The following is a 25,080-nucleotide window of genomic DNA, read 5'->3' as shown; positions in this document are numbered from 1 at the left end:
CGTTACTCCCACACCCCCTATACGCCTTCATGGCATGTTGCTATGCACAGGGGAGAACTTCACTTTTATATCGCTATCAGACAACGATGTGAACAGAACCATTCTGAGCATTTACTCACCATCTAGTGGCAGTATGAGGAAGTACAATGTCCAAACATTACTCAGGATTGCTAACTCCATAAATGTACGGCAAATGACCGTTGAAAATAAATTTTGAATTTAACTCCGTATATATACGTGATCCGCACAATAGAGAAGTACGGGAACTCCGTATATATACGTGATTAGTACTCTAAGTGTTAAACAACATAATAATAATTATTTATAACCATCTCAAAAGAATTTGGACAACAATCCCGTAGAACAGCTAGGTACACCTGTTTGTACACACTTGTAACTACTGAAATACCAAATATCAAATGCCCAAGTATTTTGAGTACTGGACTGAAATGGAGCACTTGAAATGATTACTAATAATGCTGGTAGTGTTGAACATTACTAGCACTTAAACTTTGTCTGTCCTAACAGAAGGCAGTCTAACAAACTTCCTACCAATGCAATAACTGCACCAACTACTTTCTTCCATACATGATAATATGGGAATATTTGGTTCCATGAGATTCTACCTTTCCTGTACAGTTAATACGTACCTCCAATTGTACTTTCTTGATACTCATGAAACTGTCCTTTGACGAACCTCAAAACTAAACTCGATTTTCCAACAGCAGATTCACCTAGAAGTACGAGCTTAAATTGGCATATTTTGCCTTGAGGTGCACCGTTTGGTCTCTGGGCCCCACGCGTGGCCATGTTGTTCTGAAACAGAAAAATAAATGTTATACTATTTACTTTTCAGCAGAGCACAAATTATAACCTAGTCTTCCAACCACATGCTTATTGAAGACCTACAATCTCTATTACATTTTCAGTTTGAATAGACAAGAGAAAAAATTAAATTTAAAAGAAACAAAGGATGAAAATAGTACAGGTTGTTTCATAAACACTTGAAGGGTTATAAATATTTATTGCAAGTAAAGTATGAAACAAGTCCAGAACGAACAAGGAACTCAAAACTTATTTTTTAACACCTACAAATGTTCAATGTATGCACCATGGGTGACACGGTACACATCAACACGATAGTCTACTTCTTGCTACACTCGCATCAACATGGGCCTGTGATAGTGTCTATGATATGCTCCTTAGGGCTGCAATATCACACGGCATTGATGAGACGAATACCATGTCTTTGATGAAACCCCACAAAAAAGAAGTTACATATGAACTCGCAGCCTAACAAACATGTGTGCTCAAACTGTTTGCATTCCTATCATGTTGATGCACGCTGTGTCACTCATGGAGCATAGAACCATTTGTAGGTTAAAAAAAAAAAAAAAGAGGAAGAGAAAAAAGCCTATCTCCCGACTGCCAGCCTCCCTCCATTCTTCCTCGTTCACTCTGGACTAGTTTCATTAAAGAAAGTTCAATAGTTTACTTGCAATAAATTTTTGTAATCCCTCAATTATTTATAAAACACCTGGTACAAGGTTTAAATTTTGCTTGATTAGGTAGGTGTTCTCCCAATGGTCGATGCAGAATTTAATTTTGAAGATGTTCCATGCAAGTGCACCAGGTTTCAAAGATAATTGTGTACGGAGAATTTCTCTGCAGAATTAGGAATTGGTAGCTTGATGGTTTATGCTTGGATAGCCACTCAGACTACTGTGCATTACACTTTTGAAGGGAGGGGCTCTTCAAAATGGCACATTAGCATCTCAAGCATAATACCTATTGTTCAATAATGAAGAAACAATATTGTATTTGATATACTGTAGTTGGAGTGAATAAAATTTATTCTCATGTGTTATTAGAGTACTTATTTACTCATTCAAGATGCCCAATGCTGTATAATTTTCATGCTTGAGTTACAGATAATATCAGAACTGCATTTTTACCTTCAAAACAAATGTCATTTGGGGTGCAAGAAAATTAAGGATCATACTACTGTTAGGCTATTTCATCATTTATTTGCAAATACACAAATGTATAGAAATTTTATACCTCCCAAATTGTACTATAGAATTCCCATTACAAAATAGTACCCACAGGTTTTATGGGCATTCAGATACACACTGAGCTCTGCTTTGATGATGGATTTATTGTGCTCCAGTAGATAAAATAAAATGTGTGCTTATTCTTACACTCTTGTTCTCCTCCAGTGCAACAAAAGGAGTGTCAAATTTTATTTTAAATTTATTTATGCCCAGTTAGGTTAATCAGGACTGGATCTACAGTTTAAATGCTCGATTGGATTGCTTTGCATATAACCACCATTATCTGCTTCCATACATATTCAGAATTAATTTGTGTCCAGCCCTAGTATTCTTGTATTCTGTGCAATATATGTTCACTTAGGACCCATTGATTACAAGGCATCATGAGAGCAATGTATGCACTCGAAATGTTGGAAGCCAATATTGACTTAACCTGGCTGGTAACCCGAGAACACTTGTTCGAATCACATCGCCAGGAAAGCTACAATTCCTGTTTACAAGGCATTAGTTAGCACCAGATGGACACAAAATTAGTGACAGACTGAATTTATTGTATTTTTTTTCCACAAATCTTTCCTACTTCCTGATGCAGACACACTATTTAAGGCAATTATGTAAATTGTTGTTTGTGCTTAGGTTGCTGTAGGGCAATTCCATGAAACATGAAACCAAAATGTACAAATGTGTCTTAAGTTAGTTGTATCAAATGCCAAAATGTAGGTGAAATATCTATATATTTTTTGTGTCACGTGATATTTTGCATGAAAAAAATCATAGTGTTGATTGTATGTGTTTTAATGTTACCACATAAATATTGTTGTAAAGTGATTAGAGAAGTGCAACAACTCCATCGCAGTACATAATCAACAAAATCAACTACTTGGGATTTGTAACTGAACTGAAACACAAATAAGGTCTAGATGAACATATTGAAATTAATTTTAATAAACAGATTTCTTTTTTTCTAAAACCCTGCCCCTGTTTTTGCAACTATGTGCTAATGGTTATTTACACCAGTTTTGTGTGGAAAAAATTAATGGAAACCTCAAATTTGCATAACTTCCAGGATTATTAACACTCCGTGGAAATGCCTTGCCTGCAGCATTTTTGCTGAATCTGCAGATGGCCAAAATGATTGAAAAGTATCGGTAAATAAAATCCAACCGATACATCAGCATCAGTATCGGCTCAGCCGTAGTCCACATACATATTTCTCACAGTTCATACAGAAGTTTCTGTACTTGTTCTTCCCTTCACAGCCTCATATCTGGCAAGTCTTGATGATATCACTGCTCAGGTGTGCACTGCTTGGCAAAGAAGGGATCTTGTTTTCTTTTCGGCACACAAGGTACAGTCGACTTTTCTGCTAATTTGAAAATAAGATCTCTGCGAGAAATTTTCTACGTCATCACCTCTTTGTATAAGATAAGGATCCAGAATATTGAAGAACACGTACATCTGCCATCTTATACATCAAACTTCACTGTATAGAGGCACGCCATTTCGTCTAAACTAACATTCTATATGAAAGTACATCTTTTAGACGAGCTAAATGAACATAGGTTCACTTGCATATTTAATCCACTATTGCTTTCAGATATGAGTCTAAAAATTTGTACTCGTAACAATGATGGGTGCTCGTACTTATAGTAGTAATCCATTGTAATATCCTTCAGATGTGATATAAAAGCAGAGCACCAATATTTAGTAAAAGTCACAGAGCATGGAAGTAATGGATTAAAATTAACATTGTCTAAATTATAATGTAAAATTTTTGAAAAGTCAACCATCACAATAATGAGTTCCACCCTCCTAGTGTTAAATTTTCAACATGTGTTGGTCTATAATGTAGATTCTGAGATTCCCACTTTTATTATGAATATTTATTGAAAGTTCTGTTTGACACTAGTATCTTGTTATTATTAAAAGGAAATTCATGTATTTGAATTTAAGCGACCCCTAATATGTCTTGCTTTATATGGAAACAACAGAATTGAGAGTTATGTATAATTACTAAGTATATTCTGAGATTCCCACTTTTATTATGAATATTTATTGAAAGTTCTGTTTGACACAGTATCTTGTTATTATTTCAAAGGAAATTCATGAATTTGAATTTAAGCGATCCCTAATATGTCTTGCTTTATATGGAAACAACAGAATTGAGAGTTATGTTTAATTACTAACGCAATATATTCTTAGATATTGGACAAACATTTTGTTTAATTTCCTATGCTCCTTTTCTTGGACCATGTACCTATGCTCGATTGGATTGCTTTGCATATAACCACCATTATCTGCTTCCATACATATTCAGAATTAATTTGTGTCCAGCCCTAGTATTCTTGTATTCTGTTGTATTGTATTGAATATTTTGAAATAAAACTCTGGTAAATCGATGCTTATGATTGGAGTAGAATGCCCACACACTAATATTAATCAATATTTTGAACAACTCTTAATTGTCACAATTCTCATGTATCGCTATGGGTAACAGTTCAAAGTGGTATCGGCTCAGCTGCAATGTGGACTTGTGCTGTTACTATACTTGTGTTCGATGTGTTGATGCGTGTGGTACAAATGAAAAGATTGTAATCTGTGATTGAACTCTGTATGAATAACAGTCCTTCTGAACAATTTGTTCATGTGCCCTCTATTATCCATTCTATGAGGAAGAATTTGTAAGAAATTGTTACAACGTGAAAATAAAAGAAACAAACACAGCAGTTGTTTTACGACAAGAGTAAAAGCAGGAAAATATTGTAAGAAAAAAGTGTACTCGATAAAATGATAGGTTAGTCCTAATCGGTAGCTAGGAAATCACAGTCGTCCGAGAGCTAATATAAAATCTGATTAAATTACTGCTGTTAGGAGCTGACAGAAGAACGGTTGATGCATTGTGCATTGCCTCTTGATTCTTACCATTACATTTCTTGTTTCTCAACAATGAAATTAAATCAGGGACTTAAGGATGTATTTTAACCTTTCCTTTGGTGTGTCATTTTCTCTAACCTAGATAGGCACTAGAGTACTGGATTGGACCACTTTCGCTCGAATCTCCCACACTCGTTTGTACCGCACTCGTAGTGGAACGTAAACGTCCCATATTTCAGAGCCTAATAAGCAGCACTGTCAACCTAAAACCCATACACGGAAGGAAACCACACTATGCAATTACAATTCTAAATAATAATTCTGTATATTATGTAAGGCTCAAATACAATATATATGAAAGTATGCAATATCTAGACCAAAACGTAAAATGGGACACACATGCTGACAGTCCTGCCTAAGCAATTACAAAATATCGTATCACAGTGTAACAAATACTTGTACATCATTGTTCACTTACCGAAAAGGATAATCATATTCTGAGAAATACTAAAATGCAGTTATAACATTCAATCAAACATCATTTTAATGTGACAATAATTGTAGAACCATAAAATGCCAGTCTTGGTAGTTTCAGCCATCATAATCTATTTCATTTTCACATATCTCAGTAAGATATACAAAACTGCATTTTAACATAGAGTGATGACTATGTTCACTTATTTTTCAATCTCACTTACTTAGTCTTTTACTTCACTGTCCATATTTGAGGACCCATTACCATAGACAAATGACGGAAATACGTGTAATAATAGGGTTTGAGAGTTCGAGTGTATTTCGCTCATTCGACAGTTTTTTGTTCTAGCAGAAGAACTATCAATTCTGCATGCCATCTAGCATTGCCCGTGCAACCTATTTGCCACTCGAGCAAAAAATGCTCATTGCAGCACTCTAAAAGGCACGTTGGGTACACCTGTCCCCATTTCACTGCATGATCATCGCACACTGTTTTTTTCCATTAAAAAAAATAGGGTTCATATGCTTTCATCTCATAATAACGAAACCAATGTTAGTGGCACATATCTTCGGACATAGAAGATTACATTTTGCAATCCATACTTCAAAACATTGTAATAAGTTTTCTCAAGTGAAATATATCGATTATAATGCACAAATTAATAACAACCAATGTGTGGGCTACTTTTTCAGATCAGAAAAAATGTTCACCAAACTGTCACGAACAAATGATGTGTGTCAATGTGGACTACTTAATTTTAAAGTATACTATTCACAAGAATTTCGTGCATCCTAATTTTGCACCAAACACATTTTAGTAAAAAATAGTTTTTAAGAACCGGTATTACAGACACAATTTTCTTTTCTTTTTTTAAAAAAAGAAGGTTCACATAATTGTCCCACCCTACTTTTTTCCAGAAAAATTTAGCATAAAATTTGTGACGATCATGTGGTGAAATACAGTAGGCTATACTGTGCATGCATGCTGAACGTTCTATCTGTTGTTTTTCTTCTAAGGTCATCTGCAATTTTCTGCTGCACTTTCTAAGAGACATAATATTATAAAGTTAACGCCATTCGCAGTATGCACCTTAATACGAAACACAGAAGCAGCGTCATGTTCACTTTCGGCACGTGGTCACTTTTCATCACTAACATATACCTAGGTGTCTCCCAATCCTCATTAACCCACTTCCGTATAACATCTGCTGAATTTGCTGTGTGCTCTTCTGTCTTTCAATGCTTTGATTTTTTTAATATTTTTTTTACAAATGTCTCCCATGCATTTGATCGATGTTAACTCTATATTACATGGTTTAGAAGTGCTACAGAATAATACAGCTTAGCACAAAGTCAAAAGAAAGAATATTCTGCCACACAAAAGCATCCATGTGCAGTCTAGTAATTAGTATTGCAATCTAACAATGAGCACTGATAGGGGACACAGGTTTCCCACGTACCTAACCGAGGGTTAACGAGCCAAAACAATATTTTTTTCTTGACTGGAGATTGGTGGAAACATCCTGATACTGCAGTAAAGTGTTGGAGGAACCACATGTTGAAATATAAAGCAACATGTACAAGTAGAATGTACCTGTAACTGGTCTTAAAATAAGAACATGTCTGTAATAGAATTCTGCTAGAACATGTTCCTGCTGAACAACCACATGTAAACTTTCCATTAACAAAACACAGTGACCGAAGCTTCAAGCAGCACATTCCTGACACCATAAAATAACTGGTTAATCCAAGTTCATGAGGTCAGTTTTTGTTAAAAATCCTGTATTTTAGTATGAATAGGCATCCATATACACATCATGGCTCTACCACCTGCCCGCAAAGAAAACTTCTCATGCAATCTGGCATGGGGTGTGCCATACAAAAGAATGCACAATCACATGAATGGAGACAGCACACATAATGAACAAGGGAGGAAAATCCATACCTACAACTTTCAAATAAATAAGATTCTGACTTTAATTTATATAAAATAATATAATTAAATTTTTGGAGGAAAAATTACACTGAAATTAACTAAAAAAATCTTCTTACGACGAAAGAAAAAAATAACCAAGATGAAATGTTGTTTCCATTTAACAAAAGAGCCTTCAAATTGATGAGAAATAGAAAATACAGGGCTAAGATGTAAAAACCTGTAACTGAGATCAAAGCAAATAAATTATAAGACTGCAAATTGTACACTAAAAAGTTTAATGTTGAAGTGCAAAAAGAATGAGTATGGAGAACAGAAGCATGACAGCATAGGGTGACCCAGGGTAATTATTGGACACAGAAAATCGGGGTAAATATTGGACAGGGACCAAAAATCATGTATCATAACCATCTAACCAAACCAACATTTGTTAATTGGATATCCAGCAATGCTCTGATTAATTATTGGGATGAGATTAGTACATTTTCTCAAAAATATATTAATAACCCAAAGTGCCTGAAAAAAATGGTTTTAACTTTTTTCTCATGAAACAAAATTGTGTATATGTTTGTTATCTTTTACTTGATCTTGAATTTTGTGTTTGTGCTGAAAAACACCATTGTAGGATGAACATTAACAGTATGACATGCATGTTTAGTGATGGGATAATTATTGGACATGCTATGGGGTAATTATTCGACAAGCTTGAATATTAGACTGCATAGTCTTTTTTTTTTTTTTTTTTTTTTTTTTTTTTTTTTTTTTTTTTCCCAGGTAATGAGCTCAACTGATGTGTAATTACAGCTGAAAAATGACACGCAAGTATGCCGCTAAGGGAAAGCCATACAATGACGATTCAATGAACAATGCAATTCTGGAAATCAGTGAAGCAAAGGACAGAAATAAAAATATCAGTGTCCAGGAAGTGGGGAGTGAAAAAAGGTACTCTGTTTAATTGTCTTCAAGGTAAACATATTAGTGTAGCAGGTTGGAAGACTGCAATTCCATATGCGGAGGAGGAAGAACTTGCAGAATGCCTCAAATTAATCGCTAAATGGGGATTTGGATTAACCTTTTGCCGCCCAAGCATCTCGATCGAGATGCTGTGTCAAGGTCATAGTTTTTACGTTATAACTTTTCTATTTTTGGCTAGAATTTCGATTTTATTTTTTTATATTGTTCCTAACACATGTATTTAACAGAAATGGTTTTTTGCATTTCTCTTGTCTTCATGAAAATGGAGGGGAAAAGGCGGGAAAAGGTACTTCTCTTTTGCGGCTCTTTTCAACGTCATATTTTTGCCGACAAAGGAAGACGGGCTTTGTTGTTCTAAAGCAATGCTTTTCACTCCCTCCTGCTTTCTGCGTTCGAAGGAAGCTTGTTTATAAGTATCCGATGTCAAAATGAAAGTTTTCGGTGAGGGGGTGGGGGGAGGGGGAAGACAGGTTGCTGAATCTGCCTTGTGAGAATGGAATTTCGAAGCACGCTGAAGGAAACCTTTGTTTTCTTAGCACAAGTGTCCACAAGTTGCGACAGGGGTTACGCTGCATTGTCTAAAAATAGAATTTCAAGCAGCTGCAAGAATCGGTGCTCATTTTTCACTGCGTTCTGGCTTTTCGTCCGTGAATGTTGTGCATAGGTGTCGTTTTGTGCCCAAGTGCGAGGACATTTTTTGGGTGGTGACAATTTTTAAAAATAGTTTTTGGGGGTTTTCTCCCTTTCCCCTCCATATATACGCCAAACTTGCATAAATTTTGCATTTTGACATTTTTTTTAAGAAAAGTATTTTTGAGGGGATTTCCCCCTTTCCCCTCCATATGTACGCCGAATGTGCATAAATTATATATCGTCAATCTGTGATTCATTCTGCGTACAACGGTATATCCTTCATATCTCTAGGGCATTTAGTTTCTGAGCTATAGTCATTTCAAGGTACCGCTGCATTTTGAAGCTTGAATCAGTGGCCATTCCTTTTGGGGGTACATCTCAAGTTACATTGGTCATACGACAATGATGCAAATATTTTTCTGTTTCTTACATGCCAGCGATAAATTCTGTGCATTTTGAACTTTTCATATCCTTTTATCCTTTTTTTCGGGGGAGCGAGAAACCCCATTTAAAAAAAAAAAAAATTCGGGGGATTTCCCCCCTTTCCCCCTTCATATGCATAAATTATATATCGTCTGAATCTGTGATTCATTCTGCGTACAACGGTATATCGTTCATATCTCCAGGGCAAATAGTCTCTGAGCTAAAGTCATTTCAAGGTACCGCTGCATTTTGAAGCTTGAATCAGTGGCATGCCGACAATTCCTTTTGGGGTATAACTCAAGTTACATTGGTCATATTATGATAATGCAAACATTTTTGTGTTCCTTACATGTTAGCGATCATTTCCATGTGCATGTCGACACTGTCATGTACTTTTTGCTTGAGGGGAGGGTGGGCGAACAAATTTTTTTTCCCCCAAAATTTTGGAATTTTGAGAGTTAGCCCCCTCCCCCCCCCACCACATATACGCCGAATTTGCAAAAAAATCATATAGTCTGAATCTCTGGTTCATTCCACGTACAACGGTATATCACTCATCTCTCTAGGGCAATTAGCCTCCGATCTACACTCATTTAATTGAAACTGCATTTTGCTCAAAATTGGCTCGGGACAGAGAGGCTTACATGTGAAAAAGGCCTTGGGCGGTAAAAGGTAAAGGAAACAATAGGTTCAAAACATTGTATGTGATTATGTCACTGAACACAACATTAAAACTCCATTCAAAAACAACTGGCCAGGTGACGACTGCTTTCTTCAGTTTGTAGAGTCATAAACTCAGTGTTAAGAAGCCTGAAGCACTGGAACAGTTCAGATGAGAAGTGACAAGCGATCCTTATCTCATATATGAATTCTATGATCTATGCCGCTCTGAAATGGAACGTATGGGAATTTCAGATCGCCGAGAATGTATTTACAACCTGGATGAAACAGGATTTCCCTCAGATCCTTCGAAAATTAATGCCGTAGCTGGAAAAGGACAAACTGTCCATAGAATTACAAAAGGAAGTGGACGAAGGAAGTGGACGTGAAAGCACCACAGTTCTGGGTTGTGTAAGTGCCAGTGGATTTGTCTTACCGCCTCTCATTTTGCTTGAGGCCTCAAACTTACGGGCCTCATGGAAAGGTGATGAAGCTGAAGGGATGATCAACAGAACATTTTTTGGTGTCACCTACGGGTTAGATGACTGCTACTGTATTCTTGGAAGACTGCTACTGTATTCTTGGAAGACTGCTACTGTATTCTTGGAATGGTTCAAATTATTTCTTAATACTGTAAAAGTTAGACCATTAATACTATTATTTGATGGACACCTGTCACACATGTATGTGAAGACAATAGAGCTAGTCCATGAGAACCAAGTAGCCATACTGAAACTTGCCCTACACACAACAGACAAATTGCAGCCATTCGACAAGTGTGGCTTTCGTCCATTAAAACATGAATGGAGAAAAAGCTAATTGAGTGGCAGAGGCACAGTGGCTGCACACTAACAAAAGCAGACTTTAGTAATCTACTTGGGAAGATCTGGTACAATGGACTCTCAGAAAAGAATGTCATTTCAGGCTTCAAAAGCACAGGAATACATCCTCCAGATTCCTCCAAATACCAAACATTTCGCCAAAATCCAGCAACATCAGAACTGTACAACTTGCAGAAAAAACAACATGCTGCCAGACCTGCAGATACAGACTTACCAAATACTGAAAACAATCCAAATGATCCTGTAAATGAAAACAATTCAGTTTTGTCCACTAGGCCTACCATTGTGTTGGATGCAGAAATCCCATCCACATCACAAGCAACCGTACCACACATTGGCAAACCAATTGTATCCACAGCAAAATAATCTTCCCACAACACTCAAAATTGCATCTATCACTGAAACACAGTAACCTAAAGAGATTTACAAGAACACCAAGATGAAGCCCCAGGAAACGAAGCTTTGAAGACCTATTGTTGGAGAAAGTTTCCCTACTGAAACCGAATCTCGTAAACTGAAACTTGATTAGAAAGCAACTGTCATTTTATCAGAAGAATACGCAAGGAAAATCCAAGAAAAAGAAAAGGAATAAGGTAAAACAGCTTGAAAAAGAAAACAAACTAAAACTTTGAGGAAAAGCAAAAAAGCAAAGGTTGATTGCATTGGAAAAAATAAAGTAGATCAGGTAAAGAAAGCTCAAGAGAAAGCTTCATGTAAGAAGAATGCGAAAAGAAACCCCCGAGAGTTCTGAACAGGCCTAAAAGAAAAAGAAGTTAGCCCAACATACACCTATTTCTTCAGATTCTGAGAGTGAAGATATGGATGAAATTGAATTAGAGGACTCAACAGATATTTCTTTTGGTGAGCTTGATGATGAAACAGGGTGGCTACAAACAAGCAAAAATGAAATTCCCTGACTTTTCCAGGTTTTCCAGGACAAAATTTACATTTTTCCCTGACAATTACAAACTAAAGCGATGTTTTTGCAAATGGAAATAATAAACTCATACAGATCCAGGTATGGATTTGTCAAGCACCAATATTATCTTCTATGAAATTGACTTAATTTCTCTATTCTCTATGATTTGAATTCAAACTGCAAAATAGTGAATTTGGAAAATTATTACAATTCACAAGCTAGGGAAGGATTACGGAATTTTGTTGTACGCAGTAAGTTTAAAATAAAATACTTGATTATTTTTAAAGTTACGACTAAATGAGATAAGAGTGAAGAGTGAATGATTAAGAAATACAATTTGTAATTTATCAGTCTCCTTATCCATTCTCGGTATTATATGTTGATATTTCCACTGAAGTTTGGAAGCCTCTGCTTGCAAGAACCATGTGTGTGGACTCAATTTTCAATGCATAAAGCTACTTCACTCTTCTCTGTAAAGCAAACAACTTAACTCTTTCATATAAGTGAAACAATTGAATCGAAAAAAATAAAGTGTCATATTTCCTTACATTATCAATGGGATTTCTGCTTCAGTACAGTATATCCAAGTGAAGTACTGTGAAATTGACAACATGCAGTTATACCATTAATGCTGACGAAAAGGGTATGTAGGTATTAGAAATTTAACGCAAGGAATTTATAGAATTGCATTGTATAGGTACCTGATTTAGCTAACCACACATTAAAACACTAATAATAAAAGCTTCTGAAAGTTCATATACGAGGGGCATCCTGAAAAAAGCTCCAATGGTGCCTATATGCAGCACTAGTGGTCGGAGAGGGACACACACACATGCAGGCAGGAAGAAGTGGCATTTAGCTGTAAATGGTAATAGTCGTAATGCAGCCGTTTTAGGAAAATTCTAGGTTAAAGATTGCAGCTCTCATACAGTCTCCCACAGACTGCGATGTAACCTACATTGCACGCTCGGAATTTGGCACAGAGCCACCAGCAATTGTGTGAGGTGTGCAGACCGGACGTCGTGAACGATAGTATGGTCAGACGATGTTGCAGACAATTCACCGAAGGCCAATCGAATGTGCACAACCCCATACAGCACAACACAGGCCCTTTGCATCACTTCAGGTGAGAGATCTTGGACCACTCCCTGTACAGCCCTGCCCTTTAATGTACCGACTTTCATCTCATGGTTTAACTGAAGAGGTTTCTGGCAGGGCAAGAATTTGACAGCTACACTGCGGTAGAGATAGTTCCAGTCTTTGTTTGTCAGACACATATACCATGGGCATACAAAATTTAGTGACATGCTACGACAAATGCCAGAAGAACGGTGGTGATTATGCCGAAAATTAAGTTAGGACTCACTGTTACTAATGCAATAAATTACTACTGATATTCTTGTTTTATTTATGCCTAATCGGTAGGGACCTTGATATTTTGTAGTTTTTTTTCTAAATTGGTGTATTTTCTTATTTTTTAGTTTTTACTATATTTTCCCCAAATTCACATTTTAATTTTAGCGCATTTTCTGGCAAATATCTGAAATTATACCTTGACGGTGTTTTTAAACTACTGTTTCACATGGCCTACACTTCTTCATGAGAGTTTGATATGTTGAAAGTTGTTTTGGGAAAGTTATTTTCTATACCACTTTTTTTTAATTTTAAGGTAAGGATTTTAGATAATGGAATTTCCCCCGTATATACTGAAGGGTGCATAATGACCATAAGTGGCGACGCACCAAAAAAAAATTAATCAATCAATCTCACGTGACAGATACCGATATATTATAGCATCAAAAATTGGCATTATATTTTTTTGACTTGTTAGTGTTATGTTTCCCAAAATTCGCGTTTTTGTTTTAGAACATTTATCTGCCAAATATACCGAGAGAGAGAGAGAGAGAGAGATAGAGAGAGAGATAGAGAGAAACTTAATACTTCATTGTGCTTTTAAATTATTATTTTAAATTGTAGGTCACATGGTCTACGTATTTTCGTGACAGTTTGATATGTTGGAACTGGTTTTTGAGGAAGTAAAAGTAAAGTGCTCCCCTGCACTTTTCCATGAAGGTGTATAGGGGTGTGGAGTTAGGGTCCCACACTTTCTTGATCACGGCTGAAGGTGGCTAGTGATGTGATCAGCACCACACTCCTGGCTACCTTTATCCCTCAAAGTTTCCTCAAGGTACCAGCTTCATATTATGCTGGCGCCGAAGCAGTTTGAATATGTGGAAAACATCCCGGTTCTCCCCTGCAGGGGATCGACCCCGGGTCTCTCGCATATTAGTCAGATGCCCTAACGACTGAGCTCCATTATTACTCGCTTGACAAATGCCGATGGTGCACACTTAGATTGGTAATTTAAAACATATCTTCTGTGACAAATACTCGCTTGACAAATGCCGATGGTGCACACTTAGATTGGTAATTTAAAACATATCTTCTGTGACAAATACGAAGATGTGGCTCCCATGTGACGGTAGATAAGCACTCGATCTCCTGTTAGAACCCTACCACTTTGCTCTGTGATGCAAATGGTTTTGATAGAAGTTGAAAAAATTGTGGGAAATACATGATTTAATGTGTCTATCAGAATTATTCCATGTATGTATAACTCTACAATTTACTCTTGAGTAAAATGTTGGAAAACTTGCATGTTCTATGTACATAAACATGGCCTAGAAAAGACAAGAATGTTGGATTTCATGGAATTTTTAATTTTTTTAGGTTTCTTTTAAAAAAAATCGTTAAAAATGCCAACAATTCGCATTTTATGCCAAATTCGCATTATTTCGATATTTCGAAGGGGCGAAAAATGTGTCCTGACATCACTGCACATTCCTAAACATAACTTCGCAGCAATTACCATTTTTCACGGTTTTGGCGTTTGCAAAAAATCAATGTCCCTACTAATTGGAAATTACTTTCTGGCCACCCCTCATATAAATCAGTAGATGGAAAGTGAAAATTTAGCAGGGCTGGTAGAGAAAAGTCAATCCTTGAAGAAAGTGATTTGCTTTTATGACTGAATGAATCGAGTAAATATGATATTAAAATATTTACGTATTTATTATTAGTATTTTGTTTCATAATATTGGATATTACCCTTACCCTGTGGGAGATTAATGACCATCTCTCACGAGTTTAAACAGACAGGACAGAGAGTGGCGTTAATTTCAATGCAATACTAGTGTTACAGTAAATTTGAGGTTGGGAGCATGCTCTTGTCAATTTTTATAACGTTCACCAATGCAGTTTATGTTTCACTTTTTCGTGATAGTATACAATATATATCCCGTTTGGTTGAATTCTTCTTGATATCTAAGAATAGTGCAATGTCATTGTAAACGAATGTTAACTTGTGCAAAACCAGTAACACGTCAGGATGATGAAAGAAGACCTACATAAGCACCTGCTACATTAAATAAGGTGAAGTGAGCCAGAAGAGTAATAAAATTCCAGCAGCATATTTGCAGTCCATGCAATTTCTGTCGCATGTTGTAGTGAGATACTTTGTCAGGTGGCGATATTCAACAAAAATCGTATGTATCAAAGGAACCTATTTGTTTCCATGTTCCTTCAGTTTGCCCAACAAAATGCTTTACTACGTGACAAGTCCCCTTACTACTCCCATATGGACAAGAAAAAATAATAATTCAATGCATTTTGCACGTAATATTTAGAGGCTTAACCTTTACTCCCCCAATGATACTATATGTTATCATCAGAGTAAGGTCGTACTGGCCTGATGATACCATATGGTATAATGGTGCTGATTACGAAATGAATGTGCTTTTTGGACGTTCATACTCTTATGTTTGAGTGGAAACTCTGACACAGGTCTGGAGCAAGCCTGGGAAATTCATATTGATGACCAACCTCCCCCCTTTCAGCAACATATCCATGCCACATTTCCGAACAGAGTTTCACATTTTGGCTCATTATTCAATTTGTATGACACCCAGGAACATGAAATATGTTTCAATCTCTTTGGAAACGACCATTCTTTGAAGAGAATACTAAGGTTTGCGCCTTTTCACTAAAATAGCGGGAGAAGAGGGGGCAAACCTCCGATTTTTATGTTTTTTTCATTGAAATTCGGTGGTCGTGCCCTCAAAACCCCCTTCCTCCGTTCGGCATTCTGAATTGTACACGGTTGCATGCTCTGATGTTTTATCTGTAAAACAAAACTTATCCGAAGTAGATTGCTCCCATAGTGCCCGAGTTATAACAATTTTCCTCCAAAAATGCAAATTACCTATTTTTCGTAAAAAAAAATAATCACATTTTGGCTTATTATTCAACTTGTATAGCAGTCAAGAACATGAAACATGTTTCATTCTCTTGAGAAATGTCCATTCTTTGAAAAGAATACTAAACTTCGCGCCTTCATCCCAAATAGCGGGAGAAGAGGGGGCAAACTCCAGATTTTTATAGTTTTTAATTAAAATTCGGGGGTCGCGCCCCCCAACCCCCCCCCCTTCCTAAGTTCGGCGTTCTGAATTGTACACGGTTGCATGCTATGATGCTTTAGCTGAAAAACAAAACTTATCTGAAGTAGATTGCTCCCATAGTGCCAGAGTTATAACAATTTTCTGAGCAATATGCAAATTATCTATTTTTAGTAAAAAAAACAGTGTTTCACATTTTGGCTTATGGCACCCAAGAACATGAAACATGTTTCATTCTCTTTGGAAACGTCCATTCTTTGAAGAGAATACTAAGGTTTGCGCCTTATACCCAAAATAGCAGGAGATTTTTGTTTTTTCTATTGAAATTCGGGGGTCGCGCCCCCCAAACCCCCTTCCTCGGTTCGGCGTTCTGAATTGTACACGGTTGCATGCTATGATGTTTTAGCTGCAAAACAAAACTTATCCGAAGTAGATTTCTCCCATAGTGCCCGAGTTATAACAATTTTCCTCCAAAAATGTAAATTACATATTTTTCATTTAAAAAAATCACATTTTGGCTTATTATTCAACTTGTATGGCACCCACGAACATGAAACATGTTTCATTCTCTTGATAAATGTCCATTCTTTGAAAAGAATACTAAAGTTTGCGCCTTCTCCAAAAAAATAGTGGGAGCAGAGGGGGGGGCAAACTTCAGATTTTTTTTTCTATTGAAATTCGGGGGTCGAGCCCCCCAAACCCCCTTCCTCGGTTCTGAATTGTACACGGTTGCATGCGCTTATGTTTTAGCTGCAAAACAAAACTTATCCGAAGTAGATTGCTCCCATAGTGCCCGACTTATAACAATTTTCTGTTCCCGTGCAGAGTTCCATAACGATATCTTTAAATAAAAAAAATTAAAAAAGTCAATGAAGACAAAATTCCCTGACATTTCCCTGACTTTTTTTGACACCTCAAATTCCCTGACTTTTCCCGGTTTTCCAGGTCTGTCGCCACCCTGTGAAACCAGTGTACTGGCACAATATGGGAAACATACACCACTAAGTGTTCGACAACTGAAACTTCACATTCAGTGTGTGCTTGAACATATTGAAGAAGATGGTATATATGCTGTGTACTACTATTATGGAAAAGTACAACATATGTTTTATGAAGATGAAGAAGAAACCTAACAAATTACTTAGCATTCAGATCAAATTTCTCAAATGGTTTGGAGACAACAGGTACTCGTGGCCAGCGCAACCACACATTGAAATTGTGAAAACACTATGTACTTCAGAGTGCGAAATTTCCAGTCGCCAGGTCGCCATTGGCGACCAAACGTTTTGGGCTGGAGGCTAAAATTTCGTTGTTTCAAATGTGTGTCAAAAACGCCTCAAGAGTTCACCCTTGAGAGAAACAGCAGAAGTTATAGAAGAAATTCTAAAACTGAGTGATATCCATACTATTAGATGGTTAGCCAGCAAAGAACGTGCAATAAGAGTTCTCTTGCAATCATGGAAAGCTGTTGTGACCCATTTTGAACAGGTGGCCCATAGAAAATACAATGATGGCGCTAAAGCTAAGGATTTGCTGAAAAGTTTGAAACAATTTAAATTTGTTAAGCTTCTGTACTTCCTTTTGGATTTCTACGGGAAATTGAACCCTTTAAGCGTGGCACTACAAAATAAGAATCTTTTGATTTCATCTCTGAAAATAAGAATCAAACGCTGTATTTCAGTTTTGGCTGACCTGGAATCTAATGTTGGACCAAGCGAACAAGATTTCTTGGACCATGTATCCATTTCAGGGAAGATCAGGGATGTGCAAGAGTTTCAGACATTTAGAGGAAACTTAATTAACAATGTGAAGGTGTACATCACAGAAACATTGCCGTCTATGTCAACAGATGCGATTGCATCTCTGCATGTTTTCGACACCTTGGGTTGACCTCCCAAAGAAAATATTCTTCAGTTTCGGAAGAAATAAAGAAGCTCTACATATACTTGAACCCGAGCCTTTATAATGAGAAAATGGATGTTCTGTCAGCAGAGTGGACAGAATACAAACTTTTGTTTCCTTCTCCAGCTTTAAATCAGACGCTGGAGAAGATCCACAGTGCCGATCCACAGTGCGGAGTGTTCAGCAAGATTCTCCACTTTGCTCCATATTTAGACATTTTGTGCTGTTCTACCAATGAGCACAGCCTCGTGTGAGGGAGGTTTCAGCTGTCACAACAGACTCAAGACTACTTACAGGAAAACTCTGAAGACTGAGACACTAGATGATTTGCTCAGAGTTTTCGTAAACAGACCCCCCCCCCCTCCTCCCTGTCAGAGTTTGACCCAGCAGCTGTGATTGATAAGTCGTACTTCAGTGCAGAACGACAGCGCTACCCAAACATTAATTCCTAACTTTTTAATAATTGCTCATATTTTTATTATTTATCAATATAAAATAATGGCGACAAAAGATTTTAGTCCGGCGACTGATTTCAAACTTGAAATTTCAAGCCCTGATGTACTTTGTGGTCCTGTGCAAACTGTATCAGTTAATCCATTTCAAATAACTTGTAATGATGAAGTAAGGTCAATGTTTCAAAGTATCTCTAGACTCAGGAACAAAATATTCCGTACTCCACAGTCTGATTGTGTAATTATTGCAGATGATGTGGAAAGTGACAACCAGTGTAAGCCTATAGCATCTCAATATGCTTTGTTGCAGTGTGTTTGATTAAAATACATTTGTGCAATGTTTGTAGGTCTACTATAACAAAAAAAATGTCTAAAGTTTTGAAAAGTTATGTATTTAGTTTTTAGCTATAACTGTGTTTAGTTCTAATCAGTTCAGTTAGTTTGGTGACAGACAGCACCTCAATATGCTTAAATTTACTTGTTATATAGTTTGTGTGATTAAAAAACACCATCTCTGCAATGTTTGTACTTGAACAAAGCAGAAATTATTAAAAGGTTCCCCGACAAATTAGAAGTTTTGCTACTTTTTACAACATTTCACTGTTCTACATTTTTTACAGAAATCATGTGGGTTCAATAATTACCCCACACACAGCACCTATAGTACCCACCATTGTTTATCATTTACCCCCTGCAGCTCATCTCTGTACTGTGCAGAGCAGACTGAAAACTACTGTCCAATATTTACCTCGCTGTGTCCAACAATTACCCCATGCGCAGGGTAAATTTTGGACAGTATTTTTTTCTAATCCTGAAAGGAATTAGTAAATTTCAATAATGGTACCAAACGGATATATCAAATAGTCATTACCAAAAAAATTATTGGCTAGAAAAGTACATAGGCCTAAATGTGGGAGCTATGGTAAAAGTTTGATTTTTGTCCAATATTTACCCTGGGTGACCCTAATAGATTAAAATGTCACCATTAATAGACTTACTTATCTTGCTTCTGAAAACTTACTGTACCCTGAGCAAAACGACTTACGTTATTTGTACAATATGATTTTATTCCCTTTGACAATCCACTCCCACCCAAGCAGTATCTCTTTTCTTTCTTTTACTCAAACTTAACATAACCAATATTACAAACAAAAAACGACATTACTACAGATATTTGCTAATTCCAAATTATTTAACACGCAGTAATTTTCCTTCATAAAGTACCAATCAAAGCATGACGAGGCAAAAAGAGGCATCACAAAGACATACCTAAGAAAGTACCACATACTACCGTCTAAAGGCACTGAATTTTGTGTATCGTGTATCGAGATATGCACCAATACATGCTGATACGTACAAGAATTTGCAGTCGCGTGATCGACGAATAATATAATTACAAGATACGATTTATATTCCTCAAATTCCGCTTGTACCACACACTTTAATCTCAAATCATACAACCAGCAGGCAATTTACCGAAGAGGTATTCACCAGTACGTTAAACAAAATCACGAGCCTAAACTAGGCCTCTTGTTTAGATGCATTTCTTTCGTTAATGCCAACACAAGTCTGACAACGGGAATATATAATACTTCAAATTCTCCTCTACAAATGTATAAAGCACATGCAGCATGCAAGGAGTAAGCAGCAAACCTGGCAGTCACTTCCAAGCTATCAACGCAATTTCACAGCGCAATATTCACCCTATTGTGCTAGAAAGCAGCATTAATTTTTGTGGCAGAAAGTCGAACAACCTCCCATCACTTCGACCATAACAACCCACAGTTTTCAAACGACACTTCTTGCACTTAAGTGACTCGTACATATAATATGTACAGATACTTTGCAGAAAACAATAACATCATTATTCTTATTATTTACCTAGTAATATTACTTGCACAGCTTAAATAAATGTATTAGTAACACCAGGTCACAGTAACGCGCACCACCCTCCGGTGAAGTCACACTACTTCTAAGGTCAATATTCTTACGCCTTCTGTAAAACAACAATCGTTGTCATTTCATTAATTTAAAACGTTCAATACAAATATAATTAACCTTTAAAAGTCAAAATTTTTGTTTCAACATCAAGAAAACGTACTTTAGTATGCTATTTTTTCGATATTGCTTACGTAGGAACTATTTCTCGGACTATACAGGAACTTACGTCACGGTGCTGTTATCCATGTTTTCATTAAGGAAAACCCCGTATATTACGTCACAAAATTTCTCAATTTTGGTCTGCTATTTATTACGACGAAAAATATATTCTGCATATACATATATATTTCACAAACGGTTGGATAAATAAAAATAAATATGTTTTTTTCTCAAAGTATTTTGTATTCTATTAGACAAATTTTCATCCGACAAAAGGGTAATTGGTTGCATAGCAACGATCAGCTGACTGGTAAACATTCTGTCATTATATTAATTTGATTTTAAATATTTACCAACTTTTGGCTTTCTGTACCTTACATGTATGATCAGGGTTAATTTGGGTACTTATCAATATCAAGTATGAATGCAAATACTGGGAAATACGTGGACAGACTTCCAGGTGTCAGGACAGTAAGTTGAAATATGTTATTCCATCTGGGTAGATCTAAAATTGACTACCTACATATTTTCTTTTCTTGCGCTATTTTGATGTTCTCTTTAAAATCGTATTCGATTTCGGAAAAGTAAAAATAAGTTCTTCACCATGCATTACAATGTACATTATATAAACCATGGCAAATTTACGAAATGTGTTAGGTAATTATTAATGCACAAAATAAACATTTTGCGTTTACCAAACATTTCGAAATTACTATTTAAGGTTTTTTTTTTGTAGGATACCTGATCATTCTTCCAGAGCATAGTTTTCTGTACTCATGTGCGTCTGCAATTTGCCTCACTCTTAAGCATTAATTTTAAACAAATTTAGGCCTACACTTGTGTTTTTAAGAAGTTCTGATGAACAATAGAGGCTATTCCTACTAATATGCATTAACCATCGTTCGTAGTACAATCCAGCTTTTGTCATCTTTCCTTGTATACTAAATATTCATACACTTTATTACAAATTCATGAGATCCCAGATATTATAACCTCTGGTTACAAATAATATGAAAATAGGGATAATTGCCTAAGGACTGGATTTAATTTCATTTATTTGCTTTCCTTTGACACAGTTACAGTGGCTTGTATGCTACAAATAGTGATGTAATTTTGGTTACAATAAAATACAATCATCTTGGTTATTAACATAGCAGCATAGAAGTGACACAATGTATGATCATATATTCTTTACATTCCTGTACCATTAAGAATTAGTTAGACCGTAGTTACTTTATATTATATCCTGACTTTTGCATATACATTGAAATTAGGGTACTACTTTACTATACTGGAGACACCTATCAATGATTTATTTCGCAATTTTTTACATTGCTAACGTACTATTCTGCATTGCGGAACACTTTAGGTGAAATAATGAATTTCTAACGAAAATAATGCCTATTTCTTACATTAACGAGTACTTACTGTTGTTCCTTATTTCCAACAAACCATCCAAGGGTAGCTCCAAAAACCATTGACGTTAGCCCAAAAATTCACGATAGCCCCATGAACCATTACGGGGACGAGGTATGCCTACTAGGTTAGGTTAGGTTCCATTAGCACTCCTTTCGTTCAATTTATCATATACGGACAATACGAGAGCGTATTGTGCTCTCGTGCAGAAAGCAAATGGCGGCAGCGGCAGCACGTCGGAAATAGATTTTCGTAGAAAACCACATGCATTCGCATTAAAATGGATCAAAACTACATTCCCGAACATAAACAACGCTACAGAAAATGATTTGCGTAAGTACTTTCTCCTGTAAATTTGAAGAAATCCGTCTCCGGTATAGTAAAGTGTTACCGAAATTAGCATGTAAAATTGCATATGTTTTACAAAAAAATAAATTTCTAAGTTATAGCATAACCGAAGTGACATAATGAACGATTATAAAGGGTGCGTCATGGGAAACGGATGGTTTTCAAATGAAGAATTTGAAGAAGGGGAGGGTGTAGAGATGGAAGTAGGGTGGCATTGAACTCTCTCGGCCTTGCCATTTCCGGCTCGGTTCATATCGACTTGGCTTGGCTTGGCTCGACATAACAGCAGTATTGCAATGTCAGTTGCAGTCATGGCACTGTAGTCATTAGAGCATTGTGTATTCACATACAACAGTTTCGTGAAAAGTGGTGAGTCGCTTATTGAAAGACAGTGGCTCTTTCGATGCTGCTACACTATCATGGGTCCATTCGCCACTTCACGAAATTGTCATATGCGAATACACAATACTCTATTGTCTACGGCGCCATGTCTGCAACTGACATTGCATGTACTGCTGTTATGCCGAGCCGCGCCCAGCACTCTTTTATCTTGCTCTGAGACACGGCAGCAATTTCCCTGAACAGGAATGCAGTTTCCTAATTATTTTCTTTTTACTTCTCATCAAACTGCTGAATAGAATTAAATTTAAAATTAGCAATAATCACAATAATATATAAACTTTTCAACACATGCAATGATATGTCTCTCGTTCAAGGCTGGTCTCACAACAGGAGAATTGGCTGCTCTTGTTCCTTTTCTGGAGAAACAAACAACAGTGAAAGATTGCCTTAATTACCCTATAACAATTGATGATGCCATCAGTGCGTTTACTGATTATTGCAACAAGGACTGTGTTAGAACTGATCCTGTAATATATCCAATGAAGACAGAGGTAATAATAAAACCAATTTTGCATATTTGTGTTAGTTTATATACAGTGGACTCTTTGGTAAAAGTTCGGTATATCGGAGACACATTAAAATCGGATATTTTGTGTTTCGCATGGTTCATACTTACCAATTGTGTATTGCAGAACATAGTTCAAGGTGCTATTATGCTTTTTACATGAAAACAAAGACCATTTTTCACATACAGAGTGATTTTTTTATTCCTTTCTTCGCTTCCGTAACACACGTTATGGCAGGCACATTTTGACTCAAGTTGTGGGTATGCAGTGTTTCCAACCTTCTTCACCGAAAAATACCTACTATCGTGTTCGTCACATGTGAAAATTTTACATTATGCACGGGTAGCTGACGGATAGCCCCACGAACCATTATGCACGGTAGCTGATGGATAGCCCACTAAGAATTCACGGATAGCCCCACGAACCATTTCCGATATGGTTAGGTTAGGTTTGGTTCGGTTAGGCAAGTATAGCAGCAGCTTGCATTCTGGGTACGCAAGGTACGCAATGCGTACCCACAACACAATAAGAAAATAATAAATATTGTATTCGCCTTCCCTGAACATGAAAATTTGACAATTATCGTTCCGAACTTCCACTGCAAGGAATTCAGATTTCCGCATGAACACCTTGTGTCGTCTGCACCATCTGGCCTTCCTGGAAGCAGTCCCAAACGATCCCGATGTGCCTTTGGCGACCCACCCGATCTGCGTTTCTGCCGATTTCCACGAGCAAACACAGCCGCTTCTCTTGAGTACCCTAGAATTTCGGAAGGCAACCCAATTGGCTCAGATCAGCCTCAACCATATGTTTGGGTCTGCCCACGCTCGCCTCATCCTGCGTTTCCCTGTTCAAAGCACAGAGGTCTGGGAAGCCAGGGTACCAAGGATTTTGGCAGCGTTTGCAGTGTTGGCAGTAGTCAACATATATTTATTTCTGGAATGTTTAGCTTACTCACATTTAGCAGTCACGCGTAGATAGATCACTGTGCTCGATTGCAATAAAAAAAGAGGAGGGTAAGGATATTTTGTGGTAGAATATACGCGTAAACTATTGCACTAGCAAGGTTTTTGCATTAGGGAGGCGAGGATAGCAGAATGAACTGACCGACAGAGGATTGAGTTTTACACGTGAACCTTTCTCTTGGCGTCGTCACTGTCTTAGGGGGAAATTATGTGAACAATTTGCAAGTTTCACACAATACTCAGAGTACAAGAGTATCTGTTTATCCCATTCCAGAGATCAACATTTTATTTAAGTTCGTTTGCATTTCAGCCTATAAGTTGATTAGGATGGGTGTTGAGTTGACTGTTGACCCGACAATATGAATGAATAGAACAACAAAAAACATAAGTAAACACAATGCTACTATGGGATTCGATAGTGAGCCCCCTCCCCTCCAAGACATTTAAAAATGTGGTATATATGGATGGTATATTGTGCTCAACATTTCTTTTTTAGCTTTTGAACTGTGCTGGGATGAATACCAATGTATGCTGACGCATTTTTCTCGTGAGCTTTATTATCTTTTTTCTACAAAATATTTCATCGACTGGCAACTCCGAGCCATTCATCCACAAGAACGTGCTGTTTTCGGGGCGGCAGACACTTGTTTGTTACCATGGGAGGTTGACTTTTGCTTTCTTCTGTGGTGTGAAATTTGGAGAAAGTGTTTCGTTCATATTATTTGCTTGTTTGTTGGTTTAGTGAATG

The 25,080-nt window shown here is 36.9% G+C and overlaps 2 protein-coding genes across 4 annotated transcripts in view; one reads left to right on the top strand and one right to left on the bottom strand.

Moving 5' to 3' along the window:
* Positions 1-20,713, bottom strand: part of Rab5 (RAS oncogene family member Rab5) — a 39,778-nt gene extending 19,065 nt beyond the window's left edge. Inside the window, exons 1-2 of one of the 3 annotated variants that reach the window (XM_083139055.1) lie at positions 20,697-20,713; positions 651-816 (exon numbers count right to left, since the gene is read on the bottom strand). In XM_083139055.1, the coding sequence (XP_082995181.1) occupies positions 651-810 (160 nt within the window). In that variant the 5' untranslated portion in view covers positions 811-816; positions 20,697-20,713. Of the gene's footprint in view, positions 1-650; positions 817-20,248; positions 20,363-20,476; positions 20,571-20,696 lie in introns of those variants that run through there. The other 2 variants (XM_083139053.1, XM_083139054.1) reach the window with 2 other exon arrangements.
* Positions 20,714-21,003: 290 nt separating this feature from the next.
* The window catches only part of LOC146001568 (EF-hand domain-containing family member B-like), a 53,742-nt gene continuing 49,665 nt past the window's right edge, over positions 21,004-25,080 (top strand). Inside the window, exons 1-2 of the mRNA XM_083139052.1 lie at positions 21,004-21,166; positions 23,176-23,352. Of these exons, the coding sequence (XP_082995178.1) occupies positions 21,116-21,166; positions 23,176-23,352 (228 nt within the window). The 5' untranslated portion in view covers positions 21,004-21,115. The remainder of the gene's footprint in view (positions 21,167-23,175; positions 23,353-25,080) is intronic.

This window comes from Lepisma saccharinum, chromosome 17, assembly GCF_977018435.1.
Source record: "Lepisma saccharinum chromosome 17, izLepSacc3.1, whole genome shotgun sequence".
In the NCBI taxonomy this organism is placed as follows: Eukaryota; Metazoa; Arthropoda; class Insecta; order Zygentoma; family Lepismatidae; genus Lepisma; species Lepisma saccharinum.
This window is presented reverse-complemented; position numbering and strand designations above follow the sequence as displayed.